Here is an 18996-nt window from a genome sequence, read left to right as displayed (position 1 = left end):
ACTATACCCTAATACATTCACAGCAAGGGCTGAATTAAGGTTCCACAGGCAGCCTTAAATTTGTCTTTTCCCTAATTGTGAGCCCTTCATTTTGCAACCTTAATACTCTCTTAATGCTTGTCCTGGAGAGTACCAGAATGGGTCTCAAGGAGGCCAAAGAGGAGGGGGTTATAGTAATCAGCAGGTTCTCACCAAGCCATGAACTCGCATTTTAGCACTTGGACAGCAAGGAAGGGTTGAGTTTGTTAAAATGGTTGGAGAAAGAACTGCCAAGATCTGATGACAAGTGATAAGAGTATGTGTGAAAAATGTAAGGCAATTCCTTCTAAATATCTTGAGCTCTGTGCCTTTATATTCATGTCCATGATTTTGATACAGGAGTGAATGTCTAGAGATCTGGAATTTATTTATTGTAGGTTCTTCTGGAGACACACTGTGTGTGATTTAGGGCAAATCATTTAATCTGTGCATCAATTTTTGCCATTTTAAAATGGGAATGACAATACTTCCCTATCTCACAGATATGTTCAGAGGATATATTCATTAATGGGTCACCCTTTACAATAAGGTTCCGTTTACAAATTGTTTGTAAAGGGTTAGCAAATATTTAGTAGATGTTATAAGTATGTAATAGACATGTGCTGTACATTATAGCTGTTGTTACTATGATTGGTTATTTTCTATTACTTCCTAAAGAGATCTTTCACAAAGTCAGCAGATTCTACCTACTTGCCTCACAGCCATTTCTATAATTGTAAGGAATTCATGCAGCCTGAGCAGTGCTTATAATTTATCCTGTTTGTAAGGAACTCATGCAACCTATGCAGGGCTTGCAATTAAATTAATATACCTTACTCCCTATTGGTCTTTGCCCACCAGAGGCCACCCATGCCAAATATAGTATATAAGAAGTTAGTGAGTACCAGTCTTTGCTCAGCGCAGTGGCTGTCTGTTTCCTTACCCACTAGGGGCTGCATTGTGTTCTCAGACTAAAGCTTGATGCTGTCACCTGGATCTGAATCTATTGTGAGCGTTATCTCGTTCTGTGACAATAATAGGCATTATTCTTCATAGGCAAGTAATTTCTGTTTCAGCCTTATTTTTGTCCTTCTTTTGGATAATCCAATTCAGTTCACGTCTGCTTTGTAAAGTGATGGTTGTTTGTTCTTCCCTAGCTGGACTGAATGTCTGTAAGGTGCAATAATAGTCCATTTCTTCCTGCAATGGCAATCTGAATGGGAGTGCTCTTTTTGTGTTTGCACTCAGGATACTGCATAAAGCCTTGTTGTAAGCCAGACTCTAAAGGCAATGTCCTGAATCTGAGGAGCAAGAAATATGAAAGTGCACCTGCAGCTAAAAATATGCTGCTTAAACAGAAATTTATATAAAATTGTTTATGAGTTACACAAATTGAAGAGATCAACTTAAAGCTTCAGGAAAGGATCTACATTTTAAACAGAATAAAAAATAAAATAATCTGTCAACGTTAACAGCAAGACTTTGTATTGCACATTCTTGGAAAAATTCTCCTGGGGAATTATGACACAGTAAAATATGGACTATCCTTGCAATGGAAAACCTCTCACACCAAGTATGTACACAAAGGAAGCACTTTTTAGCACACTCCAAGGTGGAGGCCAGCATCTTTAACTAGGTTTTCTGAAAATTAACCTGCTCCTGAATAGTAATGAAACATGTAGTATGTTAATGTTAATACTCACTCTGTATTCAGACAAAACCATGAATTAAACCCTCTGAGCCACAGGCGCCATTTTTCTGGGTGGGTGCTCCACCCCCACTCCACCCCAAGGCCCCGGCCCCACTTTGCCCCCTCCCCCCAGTGCCATGCCCTCTCTCCACCTCTTCCCGCCCCTGCTCCGTCCCCTCCCCCCAGTGCCTTCTGCCCACCGCCAAACAGCTGATCAGCCCACTGAACAGCTGATTGCCAGGTGGCTGCTGGGTGCTGAGCACCCACTATTTTTTTCCACGGGTGCTCCAGCCCCGGAGCACCTACAGAGTCAGCACCTATGCTCTGAGCAGTCATGTATTGGAAAGCCACTAGCAACTCTTGGAAGCCACTTGTTAGAAATCTGTCCCCTGAATTAAATTAGCTTGTGAATTGCCATCCTGGATCACATCAATAGTCCCTTTAATCCAGTATTTTGTTTCTGTTGGGACCAGTAGCAGATACGATTGAGGCTACTCTGCAAGCACCTGCACCTTCTCACCAGATGTGTTACACAGTTATGTAGGGAGGCCTTTGTGAAAATTTTGGCAACGTACCTTGGAGTTTGACCTTGGGAAGAACTGAGGATTGAGTCAATTGTCAGCAAATCAGAACTCTATTTTGTCCCATTAAATCAGGTTAATGAGTATGTTTTAAATAACGTTAATTATTCTAATGTCTACTTATACTATTAAGAAGTAATTCAGCTACTAAATTTATGGCACCTGCCATGACACTAATGCCCATATTTTAGGAAGTTGTACGCTGTTGCAGCAATGTCACTCTTTAGAAGAAGTAGGTATTGATATCACTGATTATAATATACATCTTTAGGAGGTTCTTTGTGGAGGTTGGAGTTCATGCTCTGAGGTGCTGAGTGCCTCCTGAGAGGAGCTGAGTTGGCCTCCAATCCTGCTAATGTCTCGGGGATTAGAGTGCACTCAGCATGATCTGACCCTTTGTGCCCTACATTCCAGAAACCATCCATTCAATTGCAAACACACAAACACACACACTCATAAATAGTCTCAAAGTAAATGATACATTCTAGTGCAGTGTAGTACAATAACTCCGGATTTCTTTTTCCCTGTAAAGCTACAGCTCTTTGGTGCTGATTAGGTTGAAGTGTTTTTAGGCAAGGATGTTCTGTCACTTACGTAGAAGAGGCTGAATATATAAAGAATTCTGTATTAAAACAAACTATGATGATTATTGCATGGCAAATATGAAAAGAAACACGTCTTTAAAATCACTCACTCTGATTAGGTGGCACACTTTTCTTCTGTGTCACATATACTGCTCTGCATATCAAATGCACTGAAAAATCATTTTGAACCTCTGCAGAGGGCTTAGACTTCTTTTTTAAATTTCAGCAGGAGTGTAAGTCTTTAAATGAATTGTATTGTTTCTCCCCACCCCTTGACACAAGCCCAAGTTAATTAGGTTGTGAGCCTGCTCCGAGGGTTATGCGTCAGAGGTTCTAATATGCAGTTCTTGTAGTTTTATGTCAGCTTCCAGATTTTTTTCTCCAGTATCCTCCTCAGTTTCCCCTTTCATTTTCTGTAAAACACTTCTGCCTAGCACAGCACCACCACCCCTCAAACCCAAACCCTACCAAACTCCTGAATCTTCCAGCACAGGACAACACATACACAAGGCTCATTTACATTGTTCGCCTTATAATTGTAATGACCTTTGGCAAAATTGGAGCCCCTGTCTTCAGCAGTGCATGGAGAACTTGAATGTGAACTGTCCTCCTCCTTCAGTCCCATGGGTGGAGGTTGAGATCTGGCCTTTAGTTGCCTCCTGGTTGGACCTACCATTGGAATGGGAGAGCAAAGGCAGTCCATGAATTGTTATGTCTATATGGCAGAGATTCCCAATGTGCTTGTGCCTGCAGTTGACTTTGTCACATTTACATCATTGTTCTGTTCTACTTTGGCCAGTTTGGGTTGCTTGATAATGAAACAAAGTACTCACTTTCCTTTCTCCTGGCTTCACTCTGGTCCTGGAGATGTGAGTATTACCTCCTCAGTATCTCCAACCTCTGCTTGCCTCAGAAGGGAGGGTCCAAACTTGAAAAGTCCATACTCCAGCCCTCTATATGATAGCAAAATATGCTACTACTAGGCCACAAAGCTGACTTGAAACCTAAAGTTACAACTGGAGCTAACAATACCTGTGTGTGTGATAAGTGTTGGCAAATATTAAATTTTTAAATGACAACCACACTACTAATTTCCAGCAATTAAAAAAAAAACTATTTGACAGACAGCATGCAAGAAAAATCTAATCTAATGAAGCAGCTGTGCAAAGTCTTGAGCTAGCTTCTTTCTTATGTGAATATAACTAATTTAGAAAAGTGAAGAGTGGAAGCTGAAAAAGACTGAGCAACAGCTGCCCATACAGCTCTATGTAGCATGAATGTTGGCAAATGTGCAGTGTCATATCTTATAGACTTCGTTGAAGCTTGCTTTTCTGTGTGACATACCAAAGACAATGAAACCCAGTATCTGATGAGACTATGTTATTCCTGCTTGATTTTCAGTATGCATTATATCAAGCTTCTAATGTATTTGTCTGATTGGTTTACTACATATTCTATCAAACTTAAAATATATTTTGAGTTCACTATACTTCATATTCCTCCCATTAAACTTTAATAAATTCAGATGTAATCTTTAATCTGTAATGCAGTTTCATTTTATTCAGTGCAATATATCATTTCTTCGGGGGGGGGGAGGAAATTGGTCAGTATTACTAATAAGCTTTTTTATATGCTTCAGTAATTCTATTACATTATAAAAGCACTTGATAGGAGATATTTATGTATTTCCGTTATACAGTCTGATTTGTGGTGATCTTTAAATTGCCTGCTGTTTTGTATCAAATGTCTATCAAAGGATTCTTGGAGTAAACATTTAAACATGTGACTGAAAACAAAATCTTTTCATGGTTTATGCTGGTTTAGTTTAAAGGCTCAGTAGTTTATGCTGTCCCAATACAGTTTTTAGGATTTAAATCAATGCTGGGTATCAGGGAGTTCTCAAGCTCATTAACGTCAAAGGGAGCTATTATAGACCACATCAGTAATCTGTCCATACCAGGCTTTGGTCTCATGTTGGTACCAAGGGATTTGGGAGACTGGATTGCTGGGTCCTATTCCTATCCCTGCCACTGACTCTCTGTATGATCTTGGGCAAGTGATTTAAGTTCTTTGTCCTCATCTGCAAAATGAAGACAATGCTACTTACCTACCTCACAGGGTTGTTGAAAGTGTTAATTAATTAATGCTTGTAAAGTGCTCAGAAATCACTGGATGAAAAGGCACTATACTAGTGGGAAGCATTATTATATTATGTAAATATTAACTGCGATTTTTTTTTCTTTCTTTTAGATTATTACTCTAAGAGACTATATTCCAAAAATCATTGGCCCAGAGGCTTTTAATCAGTATCTTGGACTGTATAAAGGCTATGATCACAAAATAAATCCCACGGCTTCAAATGTTTTTTGTACAGCTGCTTTTCGATTTGGTCATGCAACAATACACCCAATAATAAAGAGACTTAATGCTCAGTATCAAGATGACCCAGACCTCCCAAATCTTCATATGCATGAAGTTTTTTTTAGTCCCTGGAGGCTCATTAAAGAAGGTATGTTTTTATGTGGATTACATCTTTTCACATTATTGCAGCATTTTTCAAACTTCTTCCTAATTGCATTTCAAAATCTTATAAAATCAAGAATATTCATTTAATTGCATCATTGGTTCAGGTTGTTGAACAGTGCCCAAAGAATTAATGTCAACTGGGAAAATTTATTTTTGTTAACTAGTCTTTTGAAGCATACAAACACTGTTCTTTAGAAACATCTCATCCATCTCATATAATCAGTCTGTTAGCAATGTTTCTGCTGTCTTAGGAAACAGACAGTGCCTCTTAACTGCATTATTGTTTTCTATCATTGTTTTGTTTGAATTTAAAGACATTTAAGGTGAATAATTTTAAAAATATAGAGTGAAAAGTGGATGTAGAAATGTTAAGAAAATTTATAAAGATTTTGTTTTCACATGTACTTTGACACTGCATTGGTTTTATGTTTTAAAGGAGGTTTGGACCCTTTACTAAGAGGTATTCTAGCAAAGTCAGCAAAACTACAGATGCAGGATCAAATGATGAATGAAGAATTAACAGAAAGGCTTGTTGTATTGTCCAATAATGGGTCACTGGACTTAGCATCATTAAATTTACAGCGTGGACGTGATCATGGACTCCCAGGTCTATTACTTTTTTCTAGATTTTCTATGCTAACGATTGAGACATCACTACTTGTATTTGAAGCATACTGGCAATTTACCAATATGGTTATTAAGTGACAGCTATGGCTAGTTAAACAGAGGCGTTACCCCCGTCTCTTTTAGAGTAAACAAACAAGAGTAAAAAGTAGCTATAATGAAGACAAGATATTCACTAGCATTAGACATGAAAACAATGTCCTTAGTTTGAAAGGGACAAACCATAATACAGGGGGTTACTGTATGTATCTGGAGTGGCTTTTTAGTAACTATGACTTTTATTAGAATTAGTCAAGATTTTTCAAATCTCATACTTTTACATTTTATTTTAAAAAAATCACAATTGTAACAATTGTCCCCTATGCTTTTCAATGAGCTCTACTATTAGGTTTTTCTAAAAATGAAGGACAACCATAAACCTTCCGTTTAAATTATTTTTATTTGAGCTTAAGGAGAAAAATATGGAAAAAGCAAAGTAGTCTCTATGGGCTGGGCTACACTGCAGGTGCACAATGTAATTCCCACTTCAGGCGAACATAGAAGCACTAGCTTTGATTGTGCGAGTGCACTAAAAATAGCAGTGTGGCCACAGCAGCATGGGCAGCAACCTGAGCTAGCCACTCGAGTACTGTCCCATCCGATATACTATGTATGTACTTGGGTTGCTAACGTAAGCTGCTGCCACAGCTGCATTGCTATTTTTACCATCCACGATCAAAGCTAGAGCACGTATGTATAGGTGAGCTGGGTATTACATCACTAAGGACAGTGCAGACATACCCAAAAGGAAATTCATAGTGTGTGTATGTGTTTCTTCTGTCTCTGCAAACAGACAGAGCTCTTAGAAATGGAGAAGTGCAGTGCACAGAAAACAAAGGCACTGAAGTGTCTAACTCTCAGTGGCTGAAGCAGACATAGGGAAGTCCAGAGCCATGATCAAGTATTGTGTGGGTAGTCTGGTAGCCGGGAGGGCAATCGGTATTAGAGCTATTCCCAAGCAATGGTCGGCATTCTTTCAGGGGGTCAGTAGCTAGGGGATCCAAACCAAGGGGCGAGGTGGCAAGGTAGGATCAGGCAAGGCAGCAGGGCAATGCAGCAAAACAGTTTAGGCAACAACCAGCAGACAATGGCCTAATGCTCAGACAGCTTCCTCTTCCTGTTAGGATCTTTATATAGTCCAGGTATCCCATGGGAATGCTGTCTGTCCTGCCACTCAGGGGCTTCGGGTATGGCTGCTGTGGAGCTGTAGACACTGAGCACTAAGGCTGCTGGTCAGGGGTGGTGGTTCATCATTATCAATGTAGCGTGGAGGCTACTAATGCCATCTAAGGACTTCCATGGGCCTGGTTTTGATACCAGTTTCCTGACATTGTCACAGCTACTTATGCTACCAATGTGCTTCCTGAGAAGTATTATTAGATGCCATTGATTTACCAAAATGGTTTTACTTGTTTAGTTTTTCCAGACCGAGAAAGAGAAAATGTCATTTTTATATTATTAAGCAATTCTCATCCTCTCTCATTTTCCCTCGTTCTGGTATCAGCATGACACACTATAACCTCTACTGCTTGCACTGACCTGACCCTGTGTGCATCTGAAATCTGTTCTTCATTCACTCATTTCATTAATCCTAAGAGGCAACTTTGAAGCTGCAGGCCAAATGTAGTAAGACTTTCACAGAGCAGTTATTTTGAGGTCTACGTTTCTTTCTTTAATTAAAAATTAGATTCAAGGTACAAATGAATGGGCTAAGACTTTTCATTCTAAGTTGCACTAGCCACAGATTTTTGAATTTTCCTTTTGCTCTATCAAGTCTTCAGAATTTTTAGAAATGGAAATGTTATTTTATGCCTAATTTTACCTTCACTAACATAATGTAGCTTCAATATATCTAAAAGGCCAGATCTTGCCACCCTTACTCCAACTGAGTAGTCCCTCACCCTGTGAATAGGCCCATTGATTTCAACCAGTTCTACTAGGTCTATTTTCAGAAGAAGATGCTAGTTGGTGTGAGTAAGGGTATCAGAAGCTGGCACCTATAAATGAGTTAATTTTGAGTGCTATGTTAAACAGTCAGATTTCAAGGCTGATCTCTCTATAAATTTAATATGTTTAGGTTACAATGACTGGCGAGAATTCTGCGGTTTACCAAGACTGGAAACTCAAACTGACCTGAATACAGTAATAGCTAATAGGAAGGTAGCTGAAAAAATCATGGAATTGTACAGCAATCCAAACAATATTGATGTTTGGCTCGGTGGCCTAGCAGAAAACTTCCTCCCAGGTGCGAGAACTGGCCCACTGTTTGCATGTATAATTGGAAAGCAAATGAAAGCCCTAAGGGAAGGTGACAGGTAAGTGTATTTATACTGTTTATTTGTACGTAGCACCTCAAAGGGTGCTGGGCACTTCACAGATATGAGAAGACAGGTCCTTGTCCCTTATAAAAACATTATGACAAAGGAGGGAGGAAAGAGGAAAAAGTACATGCATTTTTAACATATTAATCCCCACCCACACTTTTTATTGTTCCTTAATCCCTTGTTTACCAGTTTCTCTTTTTTTTTTTTTTTTCCTGAACCTTCTCTCTATTCTTCCTTTTGTTTGTTTTTGGGCATGATTCCTACTAGCAAGGAGACCACTCCTGTGGCATATTACGAATACACTGCAATCCCATGCTGCTGTTCAGCTGGCTAATACCTCCTGCACAGTACCTATATGAGACTTAAATGGTGCAAAAAAATCTTGTGCAAGTGTGAAACTTCATCCTAGGGAAAGAGAATTTTACCTGTATAAGAACTGCAGGCTCAGGCTCTGAATAAACGCAAGATTCAGTCGTAGTAACATAAAAACAGACCATTTTAATGGATTTTAGAATATACTGGAATTTTTTTATAAATAGATGCAACTTGTAAATGTAAGGAATGTGCAAAAGGGTCCACACACAATCAAATACATCTGGATTCACTCCTACCAGCCCTTAAGGAACTAATCCTGATTCATCTAAGGAGACCCATTTTATATTATTTTTAGACCTTTAGGGCCAGAGTCGCATTTAGATTAAATCTCTTACACCCACATTAAAGCCCCTTTATCATGCTGGAGTGATGTAACATCTCTGTGATGTACATAAAAATCTAGCCCATAGGGTTTAAATGTGGACTTTAAAAAATTTTAATTAACTCAAAGAATGTCACACAAACAATGAAATGTTGTTAAATGTTGTGCCATTTTTATGATCATGACAAACAGCTCACACAGACTTGTTTTAAACACCATTTCAACTCTTCTGAATCATTTAGAATTTTACTAGCATTAGCACTGTATGAGAATGTTAGATATGATAGGTTTTATTGTCCCTTATTTTGAGTATATGAAACATATCTGAGATTAAATAACATATATGCTTAATTCTGCCATCTCTCTGACCTTTCCCCACTGAAGTTGGCTTCTTTACAGATTTAACCTCTAAAAATAGCAGATCAAATGTAGTAGTGGTTTGGCTGCTAATAATAAAAACGCTCACTTCCTTCAAGGAAGTTTGAAAAGCTATGGGACTGTAGAGACAGCGCATAGTTTTGAGGTGGGACTTAGAGTGAATGTTGGTAAGACCGAGGCTATAATAAGTGAGGAGAAGGACTCACCATAAAGGAAATTACAGGCACAGAGCTTAGAAGAGTGAAAGAATTTAAATGCCTAGGATCAATGGTTGCTGACAAAGGTGCCCTCTTGAGCTTAGTCTGGAGAGGAGAAGAGTGAGGGGGGATATAACCATCTTCAAGTAAGTAAAATGTTGTTATAAAGAGCAGGGTGATAAATTGTTCTCCTTAACCACTGAGGGGAGGACGAGAAGTAACAGGCTTACATTGCAGAAAGAGAGATTTAGGCTAAACATTAGGAAAAACTTCCTAACTGTAAGGGTAGTTAAGCACTAGTACAAATTACCTAGGGAAATTTTGGAATCTCTGTCATTTATCTCCATCGTGAGAGGTTTTTAAGAACTGCTTAGACAAACACTTGTCATGGATGGTCTAGAGATAACACTTAGTCCTGCTTCAGGGCAGGAGACTGGACTAGATGACCTATCAAGGTCCCTTCCAGTCCTATATTTCTATGCCCGACATTGTACCAACGCTACTTGATGCAAATGGTGTGAGCTGACCCCAGTTCTCTTTGATAAAAAGATGCCAATAAAGTTTGAAGATATAGTCTAAGGGTACCTCTACACTGCAAAAAAAAAAAAAAAAAAAAAGATTATCAACAAGATTCAGAGCCAAGTTCAACTGAGTCAGGCTCACAGGTCTCTGGTTGGGGGTTTAAAAATAACAGTATGGACTTTGCTGCTTGGGCTGGAGCTTGGCTCTGAAACCCAGCAAAAGGGGTGAGTCTCAGAGCCCAAGCAGCAGTGTCTGCACTGCTACTTTTAGCCCTGTGGTGCAGGCTGCAGTCAGCGGATCTAGGCTCTGAACTCACTCCCATGAGGCCTTTTTTATTTTTGTTAGTGTAGACAGACCCTAAAACTGTAATTTGACCCATCCTAATGTATGGAACTGAGATTTTACCAGACACAGGGAAAGAAATCATTGTGCTCTCCACCATGGAAATGAAGATGTTGAGATGGTCAAATGTTTGGACACTCCATGATAGGAAATGAAAGGAGGTTGTGAGGGACCTAATGCTGGTTGCCCCAACTGAAGAGAAATATAGGGAAGCTAGGCTATGTTGGTATAGACACGTCCAGTGGAGACCTGAAAGCAATATTTTTTGTAGAGTGGCCCTTGTGATGATTGTGGACAACCAATGGAGAGGCCAAAGATTCATCCATGGACCAAATATCAGCAGACCAATTGCACAACAGCAAGGTGTACAATCATGAGTTCTGGAAGAAAGCTATACAATTTTTTGACCGTGACTAGGAAAGCATCAAGAAAGAAGAAGATTGTATAGACAGACTGTGATAACAAGTTGATTGATAAATACTGAAGAAACATAGATTCATGTAATGTTTTGTTTTGGTTGTCACCCCCTCTAGGGGAGTGAAAGGAAAAGTCTATTATTTTTTAATTTAGTGACTTTGGTTTAGTGATACAGAGCTCAGGTAACCTGATGATTCATATATTGATTGAGATACCAGTTAACAAGCAGTTCAAGATATCAGTTCCCAGATATTGATTTAAGGTGATAAATCAGAATTGACCAAGATTTCTGACTGGTTGAACTCTATCCTGGTAGGATCAGAATCTCTCAGCTACATGACTAAAATTGAAATTGTTGCCTTTTGAATTGGCCAAAACAAGTCCACACTTTAAATCCAATAGAGTCATTTAGAAAAAAATGTTTCTGCTCCATCTGGAGTTACTCCTTTATCCCTTGCCTTTTCCTATTCAAATGCTTCACCCTGTGGTGGGATTCAGAAAGAGGCAAAAATTCTGCAGCTGATCTTTCGGCTTTCTGGTTGTAGACTATACTATGGCTTGTCACGTCTGAATTCATTGTTACCCCTAAGATGAACAGCTCCCTCTCAAGTTCATTTATTTATATATTGGTGATGTGTCCTGTAGCATATGTTTAATAAATTCTGTATTGTGGAGACATGTAAGTTACAAATGCATAGTCTGACTTCTGGTACATGTAACACTGAGCATGAGGGGTACAAGCAATTTACCTTCAAATTTCTCTTCTAAGATATAACTTTTATATTTATTATGTTTAATTAATGAAAAGCAATAACCGATTACCAGGTCTGCATATATGAATAGTGATAATCCTTGTGTTGAAAATATCTCCATTCTTTACGGCTTGGAGGGTATTTGATTTCTTGGTGGGTGGAGGTTGATAGTGAAGGAGGGAAGAATTCAAGAGCAGTGTCAAATGGTTCTTCCCCACTCAACCTGTTGAACATACTCTCACCCCTCCACCCCTCCAGTTCATTAGTCTAATAGATAACTTCCTCTCCTGATGTCAGAACCACCTCTTTTAGATTCTCCTCCCCACCCCTTTTACACCTCTTGAAGACTTCACCCTCTTGATCTTGCTAATTTTAAGGGATGGTTCTTAAGGTGCCCCTGTCAGGGAAAAAGGGTTCAGACCTTGGTCCTGCCAAGTGCTGAGCACTCCTGTAAGATACTAAGCACGCTCATCTCCCACTGACTTCCATAGGAGCTGAGGGTGTTTAGCATGTTGCAGGCGAACTGAGCACTTTGCAGGATTGAGCCCATAACAGGTTTTACACTGGGCACATAAATCTTCAACCAATGTAGCTGTTGTTGTATTGCTGTTAGACAGTGCATATTCCTTAACTGTGTTTTGATGAAATGCTTATTTTTTGTCTCGTAATAATAGTGCACTCTGCAAACAGAAATAATTAACACCTGGAATGTAATTTTTTTAACAAGCACCTACCGATCTTTGCAGATTTTGGTGGGAAAACAGTCATGTTTTCACAGAAACTCAAAGGCATGAACTAAGAAAACATTCTTTGTCCCGTATAATCTGCGATAACACAGGCCTCTCAGAAGTGCCACTGGATGCCTTTCAACTTGGGAAGTTTCCTCAAGACTTTGAGTCATGTGACAATATACCAGGAATAAATTTAGAAGTGTGGCAGGAAAGCAATCAGCAAGGTAATGTGAGAATTAAGCATCTTTACTAAACGGGTAGGAAGGATGGTCCAGTGACTAGAGAGTTGCCCAGAACTTGAGAGACATGAGTTCAAGTCCCTACTCTAACATAGATTTTCTGTAACTTTAGGCAAGTCACTTGGTCTCACTATACCTCAGTTCCCCATTTGTACAAAAATAGTACTTCCATACTGCATTGAGATGTTTTGAACATAAATACATTAGTGATTGTGAGGCACTGCAGTAATAAGGGCGACATAAGTACCATAGATAGTTAATATAGGCAATAATTGTACAGTACTCACCATTAAAAAGTCAACAGTTAACAAGAGTCACCACATACCGATATCCTAAATACTGCACTGAGGTCCTTAAAAGCTCCTACTTAACTTGAGGCACATGAGTAGTCCCACTAAAGTCAACATAGAGTAGACATGGAGAGTGATGTGCGAGAGATAAAACTAGTAAAGCTGAAATGTATCTTTAACTCATAATGTGTCCTTTTTATATTTCTAGAGGAAACATGTGGATTCCCAGAGGGAGTAGCAAATGGAAACTTTCTATATTGTTCAGAATTTGGAAAATCCATGGTGATTTACTCATGTCAACATGGGTACGAACTCCAAGGAGAAGAACAATTAACCTGTACAAGCAGAGGATGGAATTTTCAACCACCAGTTTGTATAGGTATCTGTATTCACACATCTGACTCTGTAATGACCAAGACTAATACGATTCACCAAAAATAAAAATTTCTTATTATTTCCTGTTAAAAAATAAACTATTTCAAAACTCCTTTCCCTTTCCATGCTCTGGCAACCACAGAAGCTGTTGTATATGGTGAAAAGATAGCTAACCACCTGAGGTGGTATTGTTGAGACTCCACAGCTTCTTCACACTTCCCTTCCCAGCTGTAGAATCTCAGACTCCTCCAGTCCTGATCCAGCAACTGGGCTTATGCAAATGATACCAAAGGAAACTAACTAGTAAAAATGAACTATCAAACTAGCATGAAGCTCTGTAGCTCCCGGTGGGAATCTCATAAGGGGAAAGAAGTGAGAGATGTACATTCCCTCTTCCTACAGCCAGAATCATAATAACAGCTAGGGACCGTTCCAGGCAGTTTTCTGGTGCTGTTTCAGTGGAAACTCTCCCCTACATGACTAGTACAGAACCAGTAGCCTATCCAGCCAGCCAGTTAGTGAGGCAAGAGCTACAAACATAGGAATTTTGATCTTAAAACAAAAAGGCAAAATGTTTTTGTTTTAATAATAATAAGCCCCCAACAGGTTTACTGAAGTGCTATAAGTATTGAAACTTGAAACATACAGCTGATTGAAAAATGGTAAAGATATTTTTTCTTGTTCATTCAGCAATTTTAATGAATGTTTATTGAAATTTTCAGGGGCAGGCTTTTGTTTATCTACCTTCTTCTTCCCATTTCTCCCCTTCTCCCCCCCCCCCCACCTTTTTTCTTTGAGGGGAAGGAAATGGGGAGAGAGAGAAAAAAGAGGGAGCATTGCAAACATTGCATTAATGGAATTTCACTATATGTGAGTTACTTTATGCAGGATTCCACACCCTCTGTGTGCTCATCTTTGTGAGTTTATATAGACTCAAATGGTTCAGACTTCATGAGAACACTCAAGAAAATGAACCCTGAAAAAGGCCATATTTAGGAATACTTAATGGATGGTGGCAAATTCATTTGAATGCAAGTGCTATAGCTGATCCTCAATAAATCTGTTTATCAGCATGTCTGTGGGAGTGGAATAAAAAGCTTTTTACTTTAAATGTATGCCATATATAGAAAAATCAAATGAAATCTGCAGCTTTCTCCTTTATTCAAATCCTACTTATCCATTGAGTTCCACCCACATAAATACCATATAAAGAAATAAAGCTGTTAAATGAATTATAATAATTCTTTTTCAATAGATTAATGTTCTGGCGGCAAACTGAATGACTAAATTACATGAATGACTCATTTCTTGTCCTAGTTTTTGTTAATATGTTAAGTAATGTCAACAAAAGGCTGTATATCTGCTATAGGAAAACAAGCAGTATAATAAACACTGCATTTATTAAAAGAAAACCATCAAAACCCACTTAATGCAGATACTACTTGAGTTTTACAATAGGAAGCTCTTACTTTGTTACATGCCTGTCTGGGCAGTGTGTTTCGAGTCTTTAAATATAGTACTGTAAGTTAAGAATAAATCAAGTAATTAAATCAACAAGGCATTTCTGAAGATGGTTTCAAAATTATACACATTTCTGGGCTAAAAGGGGGGTCTAATGGCAAGAGTATACGACTGATAGCACTGTATCCAGGGGAAGGTTCACAGGAAAATTGAAAGCACCAAGAAGTTTCGTGGTGAATGTGTATGTGTGTGCAAGATCATCTAATGTTATGCACGGTGCTTTCAGAAATTCAATAACTTGCAGTTTATAACTTGGAAAGGTCCATAGCTTAACTTTTAGTAAACCACCACAAATTATTTAATGGCTGCACTAATTACTCTTCTCTCTCTCTCTCTTTTTTTTTGGGGGGGGGGTCATTTCCAACAGTAAAAAGTTACACATAATTGCTTTGCAATTTTGCCCGCATATAAGAAAGGAGTCAAATTGAATTTATTAATATGTATTTCATTTTTAGTGCACAAATATCTTTCTCTTTGGAATATCTGTTACAGACAGTTGATGTGTACAAGAATGTGGTGAATGAGTCTCTTAGTTTCTGGCTTTCTGTTATCAATGTGTTTCCACTTTATAGACATCAATGAATGTGAAAACCAAATTAATCTATCTTGCCACACATCTGCTAAATGCATTAACACCATAGGCGGCTACCAGTGTCTCTGCATGGATCCTTACGAACTGGCAGAAGATGGAAGAACGTGCTTAGGTAATGTAATGATCCCTCCGTCCATTAAAACTGTTCCAGTGGTCTGAATGTGCAAATTGTAAACAACATGATTTGTTATACAAAATACGTTGTTAACAGATTAAATTTTATATATATACACATACACAGAGAGAGAGAGAATTTAAACAATCAGACTTATAAAGATACAATCAGATTTTCTCAGGCAAAGTCAGAGTATTGAATATATACACACAGCTGTCACCCTTCAAATTTACAGTCTAAACCTCAGCATTTGCACTATTCCTTAGTTATGTCCCAAGATAGTATTTGACTACTACCTACCAGGGTCAGATACTAGATAAGGAATACTGATATTAATGAGGTAACACTATCAAGTCATCAAAGTGGAAAGTTTTTAAGAGCAACATGAACTTTAGAATACACAAACTTCCCTTTAAGAGAAGAGATTCAATAGTAATAATAATTATCCATGGGTTGTAGCAAAATACTTGCATGTAGTTAGTTGTTAAGCCTATGGAAACTTGAATAAATGCCTGTATATTCTAGATTTCTCTTGGTCATTGTTTAGAAAACACACTCACTGTGTTAGATCATTTTCTCTCATTGTTTGAACAAAATTCAGGATGCTAACTCGTTCTTCTAACCTGAGCTGTGGAGCGAGATAAGCAAAGAAAGCTTCAAGCTTTTCACAGAGAGAATACCTCATGCATTGATAGAGAGGTTCAATAGATTCACAGATTTTAAAGCCAGAAATGACCATTATGATTAGTCTGATTTCTCGTATAAACAGGCCATACAATAGTCAATCTCCATACAGTCTTTCTAGCCCATTCAATCCTAGCCCTCTATGCTCAGACAAATGACAGGAGTGGTTTATGTGATTTACCCACCTGTGTATTGAACTGAGGCCGTTAAACCATTTCCTGTTGGCCAGTGAGATGGATTCAATTTAGCCTTGCTGGTGCATAAGAATGTGAATTGCTACCCCTGTTCCAGTGAGGAGGTCTGCATCTCCATCATTGCATTGCCATCTTCCCCTGGAGCTTCTGCTGGGAAAGGTAGATTTAATTTGAAACAGGAGATCCATATAATCTCTGCTGGCAGAGTGTGCTCCAGGGATGCATGGACTTAGTGCATGCTGCTGCATGTGAGTCAGTGCTATTCATTTTTGAAGCTGCACTGGCTGGCCAAGTGCCCCTCACCAGATGACTTGTACTTCCACAACTGCTCCATCCTTCTGGCAGAATCCTGCCATGGTCAAGAGCTGAGGACTACTTAAAAGGGCAGTGTACTTTAAGTGGTGTCAGCGTATTTAAAGGGGCAACACACGTCTCTCTCTGTCACACACACACGGTGTGTGTCTCTGTCTGTCTCTCTCACACACACACACGGTGTGTGTCTCTGTCACACACACACACACACTGTCACAGAATCACAGAACACCAGGGTTGGAAGGGACCCCAGGAATCCATCCAGTCCAACCCCAACTTGAGTGTGTTTCACACTCAGCTCCCAACGCATACTTGTGTTGTTGTTTGTTACTTCTTGATATTTCTTTCAAAGTGTGTTATTTTAGTTTTTTGACTGGACTATGCATTTCATAATTTTTATTTCTCTCTTAGGCTTAAATTTAATTCTTTGAGTAGTGAGCTCTAGAACGCCTAATCTCTCCTGGCTGGAGTAATTATCCCTATGGTAATTTTTAAAAAATATATATTATATCTAGGTTTTTCATTTCTACTGGTGGCACCCATCCACACATTCCCTCGATGTAGTGCACATAACAAAATTCATTCTGCACATGGATGGAAAAAAATTAGAGGGAACACTGTGGAGCCCCTGGATTTTTCTTTTTAGAAATGTCTCTTTGTCTAGTTTCGTGGCTTGCCCACCTTTAGAACTCATAGATCACTATAGAAAGTCAGTCCTTCTGAGGGTGAAAGGAGAAGGACGAGCTCCCCAAAGTGCCAGCACAGCTCCAGGCTGGAGGGATAGGCAGGTGACAGGGCTAATTCACATTTACAAAATGAAACTTAGGAGTTGGTTATCCCAATTCATTGTTGAAAAAAGGGACATTCAGACTCTTTTGGATGTAAACATAATGTGATGTATTCTTCCAAACTCCAGTTTCTCTCTATATTTAGCACTCTATCTGCTTCAAAACACTCTCTTTTTTTAAAGCAATGGTGTATTTTGTAACATCATTGATGGGCTTTGAATCTCATTGAATGTACAGTTTTAGTCTCCCATTTCACTGCAAACCTCAGTTATGGAACCCTGAAGCCAGTGGGACATTACTTTGAACTGCACAATGAGAATGTCAGCTGATAATACCCCAGTAGGGTCATGCCATAGATTGTTTCCTTGCAAACAGCAAACCGCTTATTGATGCTTTTCAAACTGTGGGGTTTGGGACCATTAATGGTTCTTAGAGCACTTCGAGGTGGTCCATAGAATTGCTTCTTTCATAGTGTTGAAGCATATATCAGTCTGCAAGGAGTAACACATACCGTTGGTTGTGTCATATGCAAGAACTCATACAGGGTTCCCAGATTTTTTTAACCTACCGAATTGGGAAAAAAGACATCATTCTGTATGCTGTGCAGGTGCTTGTTGTCTGTCTTTGCTGCGTGTTCCTTTAAATTCAGTCATGGGAAAATTTGTGGACTACTCCAGATCCAGAGAGATAAAACTAAATTTCAGATTAACTCAGACAGATTTGATCAGTAGAGTCTGCAGCAACAAAGGGAAGATTTGATGCAAATATATGTGAAGTCCTAGCCCCAGGGAGAAAAAACAAACAGCATAGGTAGAGAAAAGGGAGCGGGGGCATAGTCAGCCAGCCATACTCACTCAAAGTAAGTTTATTTTCATCTTGTATGTGCAACACTGACATGCTTTACTGTGTAACTACATAGTGTAGCTGTCACAGGTAAGGTATAGGACTGAAAGGATAGAGAAGGGTGGGGGTACACAACATGATATAGCTTGAGAACCGGATCTGCAAAATTAAAAAAAGAATCACTGTTCTAACGACCTCCCATTTTTCTAACAATTATACACCTCTTAACCCACCCTTGCTAATGTATTCATCCTAACCACACCTCAGAGTGACACCACTAGACATTTCTCTTTCGAATTCCAACTTAAATATCTTCCATGGAACCATCCAGTGCTGCAGTCCTCACCAGTAATGTTCCCACCCCCTTGCCGTTGAGCTGCTATCCAATGTACATCTTTGTTTAACTGATTGCAACAGCCTTGGGCTTTGCCTTTCATTTGTTTGTAAAGTGCATTATATGTTTATGGTGCTGTTGAACTAGCAGTTTCCAGAAGAGAGAGTGTAGATGTCTCAACCCCGCACAAGGATATGAAAATAATATTTAACTCTGTTCTGGTTTGTTGTATAACCGGATATGAGAGGGTTCAGAAATCCTACCTGCTTTCTAAGAGCAGAGAGTGA

At 39.0% G+C, this 18996-nt stretch overlaps 1 protein-coding gene across 1 annotated transcript in view; it reads left to right on the top strand.

Annotated features, from left to right (window-relative positions):
* The window catches only part of TPO (thyroid peroxidase), a 53700-nt gene that overhangs the window by 29602 nt on the left and 5102 nt on the right, over positions 1-18996 (top strand). The window contains exons 7-12 of the mRNA XM_077811467.1: positions 5124-5382; positions 5836-6006; positions 8140-8377; positions 12438-12646; positions 13160-13330; positions 15420-15551. Coding sequence (XP_077667593.1) covers positions 5124-5382; positions 5836-6006; positions 8140-8377; positions 12438-12646; positions 13160-13330; positions 15420-15551 — 1180 coding nt within the window. The remainder of the gene's footprint in view (positions 1-5123; positions 5383-5835; positions 6007-8139; positions 8378-12437; positions 12647-13159; positions 13331-15419; positions 15552-18996) is intronic.

Source organism: Eretmochelys imbricata, chromosome 3, assembly GCF_965152235.1.
Source record: "Eretmochelys imbricata isolate rEreImb1 chromosome 3, rEreImb1.hap1, whole genome shotgun sequence".
NCBI classification, from domain to species: Eukaryota; Metazoa; Chordata; order Testudines; family Cheloniidae; genus Eretmochelys; species Eretmochelys imbricata.
Note: the sequence above shows the minus strand (reverse complement) of the source record. Positions and strands in the feature narration are given on the sequence as shown.